A 14,375-nucleotide genomic window follows, 5' to 3' on the forward strand; every position below is an offset into this window, starting at 1 on the left:
CTCAAAGAGAGTTTTAGAATGAAATTGACATTTGTTTTTATAAATCGACTTTATTATAGTCAAAAGCCTGACTACAGGGAGAAACCACTTAGAATTGTGGATTGGTTTGGGGGCAATGGAAGGAGGTGACTACCTTCTCCTAGTCACGTACCACATGTCATCCATTGTACAAAGCTATAAAATGTAGCATGCCTATAGGGAAAAAAATAACCTTAAATTTAGCTATTGAATATGAAAGAACACCTTAGAATTGAGGAAAATGCATTGCATAACATTCTACGTTATAGACGCTCAAGCAGTTCTCATTTTTAAAAGGACATGTATCTACTAATATATGTCATAACAATAAAAATGTATAGTAGTTCATACTGTTGTCTATTCACAGTATATGTTTCTTATTTATTGTATCTCATGCAGAATTAAAAACAATATGTGATTATATATTAAACTTCGTGATATGCCTATATATAAGCTTAAATGTGCATTTGGGTTCATTAGCACTTCCCAATTTTCAGAAAAATAATTATGTATCCTTAAATGGTTCAAAATAACAGAAACACAAAATAATACTAACCTGGCATTATAGAAGTTCAGTATCATTTCCCCATAATTTAAAATATTCCTAAAATATTCATCTCCATGAAAGAAAAGTTTTGAATAACAAGATTAGACTATTATTTTTTGGAACAATTAAAAATTATTGAGAAAGCTCTATTATTTAATTCTATGAAATTAAAGAATAGTCCTATTTCTGTACAAATCAACTTCAGTGCTGACCCTCAGAAATAAGCACTGCTTCCATCACTCTGCTGTACGATTAGGCCTGGGGAATCCCTTTTCTGAGCCTTCTAAGAAAAGCATTAAGTACTTTTAGGCACATGCAGTGACTATGGAAAGAGGATGCCAAGGATAGTAACTTAAACAACTGCAGGCTTATATATAGGGAATCTATTGAGTGTAAGACATCTGGTTTATAGGAATTCTTTCCTGTAAGCTTCCATAGTCTCCCTGACCCTAGCTAGGCCCTCCCTGCTCAAATCAATTCCCCATATGGTTTACTTAAATCTGACTTCTTACTTCAGCGATGACCATCACTTAAAAAGAAAAGGCTCGGCATGGTGAGCATGGCAAAAGCACCTCCCAATCTGCTCCACGCCTACCTCTCTAGTCTCTCTCACATTGCTTCACTTCCTATTAAGTGCTTCAAGCCCAATAAAAGTGGGTGTCAAACTTTAGGGATTCAGAATCACTCAGAAGAGTGTTGCAATAAAGATTTGTGGCTCTCCCCTAGAAGCTCTGATTCAGTAAATTTGGAAGGAGGCCTGACACTCAGCATTTCTACATGTGTGCAAGTGACGTGGATGGAGTTGGGACGGAAATAATGTTTTGTGAATCGTGGCTTAAGAGAAGCCAGCTACTCATAACTCCTCACAAATAGGTACTCCTTGTCTTGCTCTTGGAGTCCGTTGCACATCTCCACCCTGCCATCTACAGTCTCTCTCTCTGAAAGATGCCTCTCAGTCCCCATTGCTGCGATCTCCTTGATTTAAAAAAAAAAAATAAAGTCTGAATACTGATGTGCATCTGATCTTCGTCCTAAGTCTTCTGATCATCTATAGCTACACCCTTCCTTCCCCTAGGTAATTTCATCGAGACACATGGCTTTAAATTTAATGTTTCCACTCAAATGGTTAAAAACCATATACAACTGATTATATTCAAATCTGCTCCTCACTCAACACACCTCCTAATTTTACCCTAGACTTCACCATCTCAATTAATAGTACCACCAAATGGTAAGAGTCATCTTTGACACTTCTCTTTCCCTCTCAAACACCCAAGTCATCCCCAAATCCCAAACCCACCGCTGTCTAGTCTGTTCCGATTCATAGTGGCCGTATGCGGGTTGCCAGGTCTATGAATCTTTACTGGAGCAGAGTGGAGGGCTGGGGCTGTGGAACCGCTAACCCATGTCATCAGCCGTCCAGTAAAACTGATGATTCCTAGTTTTCTTCCTCAGGTGGTAAGGTCTAAAGAAGAATGTCATCAATGGAGATGTAGAAAAGAGGAGGGAAATGGTTTTGTAGAAAATAGAATTCCATTTCTATTTATGGGGTTTGACTTCCCTTGAGGGTTTCTAGTCAAAAATATCCGGAAAATGTATGATGGAGATATCACAGCCTCAAGCTTCACAAAGAGATTGAGGTAAAGCTGTCAATTTGGGGTCTTTATTTACAACGCACTAACAAAAGGCACGGGCACAAAATGTTTTTTTGCTTAATGGTTTGGTAGTAAGTCTTGACGTTTGCCATATTACTTCCAATTAGATCATTTGCAAAACATTTGGTCAAGTTTGCCCTGAAGAAGGGAGATTGGGTTTATGCCATTCTATCTCCAATAGCATTGTCCTTGGTCTTCTCAAGCTGCCCTTTGAAGTTTCCTGTCAGCTCCTAGAGCCCAGTCATGTCTTCCATTTACCTTGGCTACTTTACAATTGAGAGCAAGTGTCAGTCTCTTCTGACCTCCACTTTGATCTTTTCTTTCTTTCCTCTCCTCTTCATGACCCTTTTGCCTTCTTCATGAGAAATGTTCTTCATGTCCGACCCCAGCTCATCGAGTCTGCTGTCATTAACATGGATTACACGAGGAAGAACTCAGCATAAGGATCGGAGGAAGGCTTCTTAACAACCTGCAGTATGTAGATGACACAACCTTCCTTGTGGAAAGCGAGGGGTGGAAGTGCTTCCTGGAGAACATTAAGACTGCAGCCTTCAGCATGAATTACAATTCAGTAAGGAAGGTCCAAGTGCACGCGTGTTGATATGGCTAGACTCAACCCATTCAGTTCCACAAATCACCAGAGGTAACACCACCAAACCAACTTGCTTGACTTAGGGTAAACGAAGTATCTGGTTTATTGACTGTTCTTTGGTATAAACTGACTGAGTAAATGGTCATTGTGTATACATCTAGATAGAACTAAGAAAGCACCATGTAGACATCACTTGTTCTTTAAGGAGTTACTTTGCATGTGTTTCAAATACTGCATATATTTCATTTTACTTCTCAATTATTTATACACAGAGGCTGATCAAAGCAGTTCCAGACTTGCTTATTACATAATTTAGGAGCCCAACATAAAATTTAGGATGAGGTGCAATTTTAGAAAAGAATGGATCAATTACCTGAGGTTAATCTTAACTGTTGCCCTGTACCGTCGTCGTCACAGGTCCTGGCTCCCAAGGAGGCAGCTTCTGCAAGTGCGTCAGAACACAACGTCAGCGGTACTCTCCTAACAACCGGTTTCAACATCACTCTAAATGTGGCTAAAAACCAAGTAGCCCTCCACTGAGTCTCTACCCACCTTACCTTCTACTAAGTAGTAGTTGACAAAGTGATTCCCATGCACAGCAGAGTTATATTTAATGCTGGATGATCAACAGCACACACACACACACACACAATATAGTACACTATAGATAAACTTTAGAGCCCAAAGAGACAAATTCTGATTTTTATCTCTTGGCTACCTGGTCAAACGTATGGACAATAGGAACAAATGAACGGTTGGCAGAGAATGGGTGTGTTTTCCTAGCAGACAAATAGTAGCACAAACTCTAGATCATAAGAATACATAATTACAACTGTGGCACTTTCTATAAATGATGAGCATAAGGACTCTCGACTATAAATTAACAAGGAGGTTTTGAAAGGGAGTCAATGGAAGATTAAAACAAGAAGTAAGAGAAAAACATAAATCCAGAAATGGGTTTGGGGCTCATACTAAATCCTAGCTGCAATATAAGAACAGTTCGATCTTACACTACGGTCCAGTTCAATACTCCCCCTCAGGAAGGAAACACAGATAGGGTACCATAGCAAAGTGTGCTGAAGAGTAGATGGTGTCCAGCTATCAGATACATAGAATCTGGGCTCGTAAAGACTTGTTTCCAAACAAACAGCCATCTAAGTGAGATGTCAAACAAGTCCACATGGCAGAAGCACACTAACATCAATGACTGAAAGATTGTAAATCATATAACCCAAAGTATCCGAGTCTAAATTGTGAGAGTGTGGTTTGCAGAAGGCTATGGATGACAGTGGGAGCCCGAGATAGATCTGTGGGATCTACATGGGAATTTGATTAAGCCTCCAGGGATTTCCCTCTATCCATAATAGGGGGGTGGTGGTGGGGGGTGGTAGGAAACAGGTTACCAAATAGAGTGCATGGAGAGATGACGATAGAAGACCAAAATGGTAAGCCTGACTTAAATGGTTAAAGCCATTTGACTTAAATGGTTAAAGTCAGTTAAATGGTTAAAGTCAGTTGATCGCCCCTCCGAGGCATGTTTTCAACATTTTCTCATTTTTTTCATTTGTTTTTATCGGGGTTTATCTCAGAGGTGTTTTGTCATCAAGGGTCACCCTTTGGGATTTTTGTTATATGCTTTTCAGTCTATGAAACTAGGATTGATGAGCCTATGGGGACAGCAAATTGAATAAGGATTTCCGGGGAGTCCAGTGGTGGTGGGGGATGATGGGGCAATAAAAGGGAGCTGATGTCAAGGAGTTCTAGAAAGAAAAGAATGTTTTGAAACTGATTGTGGTGATGGTTGTACAATATTTCTTGATGTGATTGAAGTACGGAATGATATACATATGTTAACCCCCAATATCTTTTTTTTAAAGAACAAATACATATGATACTTTATCTCCAGTCCCTGCTTACCAATCCAGGAGTCATTTCCAAATGTATTTCAGCATTGACCCCTAGCAAGTATTTTACTCTTAAGGTTCCCCTTCTTCCTCTGGGCCCCTCTCTGGACTTTACACTTGATCAATGTCGTCCCCTTTCTTTTGGACGCCCCTTTGGTCTTCTCTCATAAACTTCTATTATTTACTCAAAACCCCAAACAACGGCTCCATTCTCCATCTCTGTGTTCCCAGAACAATTAACCTATATATTTCACCACTTATCCTGATATATCTTATATTTTAATTGATAAATATATACTTCCTCATTAGATTGTGAGAGTCTCAAGGGCACCTTTCCTTTTTTTAAAAAACATTTTATTAGGGGCTCATACAACTCTTATCACAATCCATTCATATACATACATCAATTCTATAAAGCACATCTGTACATTCTTTGCTCTAATCATTTTCAAAGCATTTGCTCTCCACTTAAGCCCTTGGCATTAGGTCCTCTTTCTACTTTCCCCTCCCTCCCCTCTCCCCACTCGCTCATGAGCCCTTGATAATTTATAGATTATTATTTTGTCATATCTTGAAGGGCACCTTTTCATCCACACATATTCTCAACTAAAATCAGAGTGAGATTTATCAATATCAATTAGGTTGCTTTTGTTTTTATTTTAAATACTACTGTGCACCCTACATTCCTGAAACAGATGAGCCTAAGGATGAAATTTTGTGACAGCTTCCTAGATTCCTGGATCTCTACACTTGGCCCTATTTTAATAATACAGAACACACTTCATGATTCTTATTTCTGAGGTGTGTATGTGCATGAGAGAGAGATGCTTATTAATTTTCAGGAAAATAAATAGCATTTATCAAAGGACCATCAGCACTCCTTATTCGAATATGCTCATGCGTGTATCAAAATCTATTGGTATTAGTGTTACAGTGTATACATGCCTGGGTTTATTCCAAACAAAAGGTGTTCAAACACGACTCTAATCAGTGGATGGCTGATTCAAGCTTATACACTTGGCCCACTCTCTTTAGGTGCTTTCCATACATATATAACTTTTTGTGCCATGTAAAATTATTTTTGATTTTGAGGTCAATAATATCGTAATTTTAACAAAACTCAGTAGACATTTTCCCAAGTCACGGAAACATTGCAACAGTTTGTAGATGGATCAAGTATTTTCAGGCTACAGAACGATTTCAAAGATGTGCCAAGAGAGACAAGATGATTGACTGACTGATTACCCATGCAGAATGAAGTAACCGTGGCTCCAGAAAGCCATGGAAGTAACCATAGAGTTACCTTTGATGTGTTAGCTACTGAAGATGGGATTTCAAATGGGATAGCAGTGTCAATTTCAAGTGAGCATCATGGTTGCAGCAAATGTCTGGCTCTATAGGTGCCAGACGGATTGCACGAAGACTCGGTAGTTCAACGAACTGATCTTTCTGTACATTTTTTTTAAAGCAAAGCCAAAGCTAATGTGGGTGATTTTGTGGAATGAACCATAATTGGAGATGAGTCTTGGATTTACTAATCTGATCCAGAAAACAAGACCCAATCAACTTCAAGGGGATCTACCAGACCTGGGGTCTGCAAACTTTCAACAAGGAAGAGCCAATCCTGTCCTTAATAATTTTTTTTAATTGAGAGCCACAAATATAATTTTGCAAACAGATGAAACCACTATTATCTGAATACTAATTCTTCTAATTTTTTTTCAATTTTACTTCAGAGTCACATGTACTACCCAACACCACGAATTAAAGGCACCGGGGTCCGTTTTGAAGATTCAAAGGGCTAGCCTTGATCCGTTGTTGAAGGACCCAGGGCAGTCTGGGAGCACCTGATGAAGAGAAGGGTACTGAAAACTGCACTGCTGACAAAAAGGTCGGGGAGCTCCCCCACGCCCCCATAGCCACAGCACCCTTGCCCATTCTTCCAGGGGATTCTCCTGTGAGACATTGCTGTGGGAAACCTTACTGTATCCGTCCTCCAACCCTAATATTAGCCCTTCAGCCTCCTTTGTGCACCACCGCCACGCCCCCAACTCACAGACTATGGAAAACTAGCACGATTTGAATTCTATGAGAATGCTGAAACTGATATTTAGAGGTGATGTAAATCAGAGGACAGAATTCTTCAGGAGAAGGTTAGAGAGATAGAAATACAATCTCTCAGACGTACGTAGAGGTAGATGGAGGGTATGTGGAGAAACAGTAGCTTCACCTTTTAATATTTTTGAGTGATAAAGATTTCTCTGACTTTGTAGAAATATTTTCTGGTGTGTCCTTGTGTAAGCACCTCAGTGCGTCACACGCACGTGCTTCAGCAGCCAGCAGAAGTCAGTTCATTTGACCAAATGACCTGCTACTATTAAAGATGATTAAGTTGGGGAAAAAGACAGTTTATTGAGTGCTAAGCTATTTGCTTAGAAATAATAATTTAATCATCACAGCCAAATAAAGACAGCTATAAATCCCTATTTTACAAATCAGGAAACTGGGACTTAAAAAGGAGCAGGCTTAGAAATGGCCCTAGGACATCAAGCTTGTGACGGAGCCTGGAATGAGCCCAAGCAAGGCGGCCTCGTCTCAAACACTGCACAGTTCTACAAGCATGGTATTTGGGAAGCAATATAGATTGTCTTCGTCTTAAAAAACAAAACCCCTTACTACCTTCAAGTCCATTTCCATACAGTCACCCTCCCGGGAAGAGGAGGGCTACCACCGAAGGTTTATGAGGCTGCCAGTCTTAGGTGGGAGCAGGAAGCCTCACTTTCTACTGCAGAGCGACTGTGAGTGCTGACTGCTGATCTTTCAGTTACCATCGCCCCGTATAACCCACTGTGGCCTCACGGCCCATTGTTTTCCTGATCTTAGCGAGTGCCACAAACCAAGTTGGGGTTGGAGGTAGGGAGAAAGTGATTTATCATTAATTCTGTTAGGATTCTGCTAGATCACAGGGTATGTGCATTCCTTGGGTATAAAGTGTAATTGAATAACAGTGTCGTGCCATTTGATAGTGATTTAAGAAAATGCACAAAATGTCCAAACCAGAAATAGTTATGTAATCTCCCAAATTAGTTCACAGAGTACTTGGAGAAGGCTCCAATAAGAGAGAATGTGCAAACAATTTCACAAAGGAATGTAGTTCAACATGTTATAGTATTCTTTTTAGATCCCCTACAATGCAGTTTCATTTATACAAGGTATAAATATTTTAATAAAAGCTTTTAACTTATCAAAAGAACTGATTAATCTATACTTTTCTGCCTATGTAAAATGAAATGTTTAAACCTAGTAATGATACATCAATTCTTGCAATATTTCACTTTCATAATTGCTCTGTAATAACAAATCTGACTGCAGTTAACACAATCTCTTTTGCTGGTGACTTAATTAGATTACTAATTTGTGTTCCCAAGCACCTGACCTTCTTGTTTAACACTATTTAAAAATAGTAGCACTGACTCAGCTTATCCAGCATTCTACCCTATTCTATCAATTTGGTGATAATACATTTGAAAATGGTACTGAGTTCCTCTATTTTTCCACACACAAGGTGACTGATTTTTCTTATAGGAGTTATCACAAAACTGGCCAAAGGTAGAGCTAGGACATATCCCACACAGGGCATTTCCAGGAATGGCTCTCTAACCACCATAGTAGGATTCTGACCACATTTCTGAAATTAAAAAAAAAAAGTTTCTCTCCTTTTGATTCTAAAATTATTGTCTTTTGGGTAGCCGTCTTCTAGAAACTAACATGATCGAGTTACTGCGAATCACCTACTTCTTGGCCTTACTAAAACGGTCACCTTTGAAGAGCCAAAGCTTGATGCTTACATTTTCAGTGGTCCCAATTCCTTTAAATGATGGGAATCAAAGTCTTCATGACTCTCCTACCCATGGATTTCTACAACTACTCAAAATTATATCTGTTTCATTACTCCTCTTTCATTTTCCCATCGGCTTATACCAAACATTTATTTTTCAGACATTTGATTTGGATTCAGAATTACCAAGTTCCTACCTGACACAGTTTTTCCTTACTAATTATAAAATTTTCAATGATAATTATTTTACAGTTACATACTAAAAATTTAATGGTCAGAGGAAGACTTGACATTTTTATGTATGTATGTATTTATCACTTTATTGGTAGCTCATACAGCTCTTATCACAATCCATACATCCACTGTGTACATTTGTTGCCATCATCATTCTCAAAGCATTTTCTTTCTACTTGAGCCCTTGGTATCAACCCATTTTCCCTCCCCCACCCTCCCTACCTCATGAACCCTTGACAATTTATAAATTATTATTATTTTCTTTCCTGTTTTACACTGACCACTGTCTCCCTTCACCCATTTTTCTGTTGTATGTCCCCCCACCCTGGAATGGAGTTTATATGTAGATCATTGTGATCGGTGCCCCCTTCATCCCCAACCTTCCCCTGCTGCTCCTGGTATTGTTACTCCCAATATTGGTCCTGAGGGGTTTATCTGTCCTGGCTTTCTTGTGTTGTGAGCTCTTATCTGTACCAGTGTACATGCTCTGGTCTAGCTGGATTTGTAAGGTAGAATTGGGTTCAAGATAGGGGGGAGAAGGGTTTAGGAGAGGAGATGGGTCAGTCAGGGTGTGAGGTAGTACCGATGAAGAACACAGCTTTCCCCCAGATTCTGGATGCTTCCTCCCCCCAACTACCATGATCCAAATTCTACCTTGCAGGGCTGGATAGGGCAGAGGTTGTACACTGGTACATATGAGGGCTAGAGGCACAGGGAATCCAGGGTGGATGATACCTTCAGGACCAAGGGTGTGAGGGGCGATGCTGGGAGAGTGGAGGGTGAGTGGGTTGGAAAGGGGGAACTGATTACAAGGATCCACATGTGACCTCCTCCCTGGGAGAGGGACGGCAGAGAAGGGGGGGAAGGGAGACTCCGGATAGGGCAAGATATGACGATGTATAAATTACCAAGGGCACATGAGGGAGGGGGGAGCAGAGAGGGAGGGGAATAAAAAAGAGAACCTGATGCAAAGAGCTTAAGTGGAGAGCAAATGCTTTGAGAATGATTGGGGCAGGGAATGTATGGATGTGCTTTATACAATTGATGTATGTATATGTATGGATTGTGATAAGAGTTGTATGAGTCCCTAATAAAATGTAAAAAAAGAAAAGGGAAAAAAAGAAAATGATTAGGGCAAGGAATATACAGATGTGCTTTATACAATTGATGTATGTATATGTATGGATTGTGATAAGAGTTGTATGAGCCCCTAATAAAACGTTAAAAAAAGAAAAAAAAGATAGTGAGGGGTAGGGAGGAGGAAACATTAAAGAACTAGAAAGTTGTATGTTGTATGCTTCATCAGTGCTATACTGCACTGGCTTGTCTCTTCCTTTTGACCCTTCTGTGAGGAGATTTCCAATTATCTACAACTGGGCTTTGATAAGATTTTTTGTTCTGGGTCTTTGATTCCTGCTACCTGGTCCCATTGACACCTCATGATCACACAGGCTGGTATGCTTCTTCCATGTGGGCTTTGTTGCTTAGTAAGCAGAGAATTTTACGTTTAAGAACTTTGATTGTAATTCAGGAATAAATCTAAAATGTAACTGATGATCTAAACATCCAAGTGCTTTTTATAGTGTTATAAACAAGATTTGGGAAAGATTCAGCACGTCATTTGACAGCTAGAATTTTAAAACTCCCAGTATAGTATTAAGTTGAAGTTCCCTACAAGACAGCCTACACCCTACCCCCACCCACTGACATAACACATTACACAATAAAGTATGTCACTATTCTTAGCAAAATGTTTCACATATAAAACAAAATAGATGTCACTAAAACATGGTAAATTGAAAGCCACTTAGCCTAAAATATATTAGAAAGATAAATATATCTTATCTAATATATCTAAATATATTAGAAAGATAAATATTTTTTCTGCATCTATGTAATATTTTTAATTCCATACTTTCATTCATTTCTCCATATAAGATTCCTTTTTACTTCTGATTGCTTTGAAATAAAAAAAATCAGACATCACCCCTATAATTTCAAGATAGCATCGTGGTCCCATCTACCAACAAATGACCTAATTAAGGTCTCTGGCATTTTCCTTAATCTCTCTTTATATTTTGTAGCATCATTTTCCTCCTCAGTGTACTGGGTTAGCTTGGAAGGGTTGCTCATCAGCAACGACTGAACAGGTCTGCATACTGATCACTGTTCACAAATAGCCTTTGTTCGTGCTACCCAGGGGCCATTTACTTCATCCCTTTGCTTCTTACCTCACTCACTGCCACAGAGTTGATGCCGACTCCAAGGGAATAGGATGGGGTAGAACTGGCCCCTGTGAGACTGTTATCTATTTAGGGAATTGAAAGATCTATCTTTTCTCCAAAGAGTGGCTGGTGGTTTCGAAGTGCTGACATTGAGGTTAGCAGTCCAACTTGTAACCACTAAGCTACCAGGGTTTCTCTCTGATCCCAAAGCTAGTTTTCAATCCATGAAATGCAGTACCTTGTACCTACCAAACCAGCTGCCACTGAGTTTACCATCAAGTCTTTCTGCTTAGTGGACACAACTTTCTAATACGTTCAAGCAGCCGAGAGCATTAACCTTTCGCACCATGTAGGAACGCTTTTTTCTACTACGGCTACCAAGTTTTCATAGTCGTTCAAAAGCTTTTCAACAATTTTAAATTTAAAAATCAATATAATAAATTGGTATAACCCCCCCCACCCACACACACACACCAATACCCCCAGTCTTCCCTTTAACTTTTTCAAAGACTCCTTCAAAGTCACCATTTGTCCTCAGAGTAAAGTCACACTGCTTTTTGTCAGTCATGGTGCTTGATTCTTGAATGTTCAAAAGCTTCCATAAATTCTCAAATTATTTCACCTTCTATAATGGTAGGTTCCTCCCTTCAAGACTGCACTGTTTTTCAAATTAAGTACAATAATTGTAGAGCTGAATCTCTTCTCAATTCCTTTTAAAATGCTTTCTAGGATCAGAATGCTTTCATGATTCCCAAGATTCCACTTGGATCACATTCAATGTGTTATTTGTGCATATTCCTTTGGAATCACTTTCCCCAAAGGCATCATTTATTTAGTCTCTGCTGTTGAGAATCCAGGTGAGCAAGCAACCTCTGTGTTGAAATAATGGTCACAAGTTTATAACCAACTGGGATTCAGTCCCTTTGCTTGAAAAGTTAGAGTGTGCATCAAAAGTTGAGATATCAGTGGCATAAAAATGCCTACTTCGGTTGTAACTATCTGACGCATAGAAGACTGTCTTACTAAAAGAAGTGTTTCGTGAGAAATATGGGGAACACTCCTCTACGTAGATAATGTGGAGGAAAAAGAAAACAAAACCAAAAATATGACATTGGGGACCAAATACAATTGGTTTTGAATTCAGCACCACCACCTTTTAGTTATTTGATTCTGAGCATTTTATCTGTTTGAAATTCAGGTCCTCCATGTGACTAGGAAATCAGAAATGCCAGATGCAAAGTGCAGCCAAGAGCAGCATAAAGAATCTAAAGCATGCTTAGTGAAGAAAATAGCTGTGCTACATATGCTCTTCCCTGCCTTTCATTTATCCCACTAAACACGAATTATTCAAGTGAAAACCAAACTCCCGGCCATTGAGTCAATGCTGGCTCTCAGTGGGCCCCCCGTAGCTGTGACTGTTACAGGAGTAGAAAGCTCAGTCTTTCTCCAGAGGAGCTGCTGGTAGTTTCGAACTGCTGACCATGCAGACTGCAGTAGAGCACCAGGGCCCCTACATTCATGTAAAAGACAAGATCAATTTGGGAATATGGTTTTTTAGATTATGTTTATATGCGACCATTTTGTCCATTGCTGATTTAGGGTTCAGAGCTTTGAATATATCACTATTATTTGTGCAAATATTTTGAAAGAGTAAATGTTAAGAAGACTAAATATTCATTTCCTACACAATGCAATTTGAAAAATTATAAATCTCTAGCCTATTTTCAACATGCTGCTGTAAAAATGATCTCTGTACCAAAAAGATATAAGGACAGAAGATGGACTCAGATGGACAGGTAGTGCTGACACAAATGAGCCCAAAGGGATTTTTTGTTTGTCTGTATGGTTTTGTTTGGCGGAATCCTCATGCCTGCCACCATAAACACCACCACCAACTCATTCTTAAAGAAAACACTGGGCAAGAGGTCACAAACCATCTCAGAAAGTACAGATCAACAAATTTAACAAGTCTCCAAGACTTGGAAAATCTCCATGTACACAAACATTGTTTTTGAGTAATTTTCTCGATTAATCCTCACACTACAGTCAACTCAATTATATGCCCTACTGAACATATCATGATTATCCAATGCACTTGTTGTTGTTTTTTCTCCAGAGAAATTCATGATTGATGAAAGACAAAGAACTTCTCTGAAGGCAATCTTACAAAGCCAATGTACTGAATAAGAATTGAATCCTTATTCAAGTTGTAGAGACATAAATCGATCTATCAACAACTTAGAACCAGCCTTTTCATCTGTAAAATGGGGATAAAATCACTTCCTTTGCCTATCTCATAGAACGATTGCACAAAATATAAACTGGCACTGTTAGCATCATTTTCAAGGTACAGAGACAAAACACTAAGAAAAAATAAAAACCACATTTGTATTACACTGTCTAAATATTAAATATCCTAGCTTTGTAAAGACAATTATTTCTAATAAGCTACTCTTTAGAGTTACACATATGGGTGAAACTATTGCTTCCCACATGCAAGCTTATTTGTTTTGTGAATTATATATGGCTATTAAAAAATTCTCAGATGAGAATATCAATTATTTTTGCTAATACCAAAAGAGTTAAAATAAATTTCCCATTAGCCAAAGATGTAGAAATATTTCCTTAATTGTGTTTACATAATCTTTACATTTTTATTCTTTGAGGTTTTCTATGTATGACCACAGGAGGAAAGGTCAAATTTATGTAGCTATGTCTCCCACATGACATTTATAAGAATTGACCTATGCAGTGATGGAGAGAACTGTAGGTGGGATAGATCGGAGATGGAAAGTTACTGAAAGTTTACCGAGTTCCAGAAAAGCAAGACTAGAAAGTTAGGCATGAGCCAAGAGTGGAAAAAATAGACTGTTGGAACGTGCTACGAATTTTCAAGACAATACTTATGCATACCCATGAACTGTTTACTTACTAAATCATTCATTAACGAGCAAACAGATTGATGAGATTTGGCACAGTGCTTTCTCTGGACTGTATTAACAGTAGAAAAAAATGTTTCTCAGGCATAGCCAATTTATTTTCCCCTTTGCCTGGATGCAAGTATTGGCAAAGAGTTCCTTGATCTAGGCAAGGTAAGAGCTTTCAGCCAAGGGTGCCAGGATTCCATTTGGGCTGCTGTGTGGAGGACAGAATGGAAGGGAAGGAGTTTGCTCTGAGGAAAGAATACTAGAGTCTCTATTGAGCTTCAATATAACACTGCTTAGAAGAAACCAGGCAACAAGAAGCAACCGTGATTCCATTTGGGGGAAAGGATATGTAAGCATCTAAAGATAGGGGTGAGAAAATAAATGATGAGCTCTGTTTGGGATATGAATATGAGTAGAGTGGTCTAGTAAGCATCT

General features: G+C 39.0%; 1 protein-coding gene across 6 annotated transcripts in view; it reads right to left on the reverse strand.

The window, feature by feature from the left end:
- Window positions 1–14,375, reverse strand: part of ZFHX4 (zinc finger homeobox 4) — a 216,747-nt gene that overhangs the window by 32,439 nt on the left and 169,933 nt on the right. For all 6 annotated transcript variants that reach the window (XM_075549551.1, XM_075549550.1, XM_075549549.1 and 3 more), the window contains exon 5: window positions 3,186–3,254. In XM_075549551.1, the coding sequence (XP_075405666.1) occupies window positions 3,186–3,254 (69 nt within the window). The remainder of the gene's footprint in view (window positions 1–3,185; window positions 3,255–14,375) is intronic.

Source organism: Tenrec ecaudatus, chromosome 5 (assembly GCF_050624435.1).
Source record: "Tenrec ecaudatus isolate mTenEca1 chromosome 5, mTenEca1.hap1, whole genome shotgun sequence".
Classification (NCBI taxonomy): domain Eukaryota; kingdom Metazoa; phylum Chordata; class Mammalia; order Afrosoricida; family Tenrecidae; genus Tenrec; species Tenrec ecaudatus.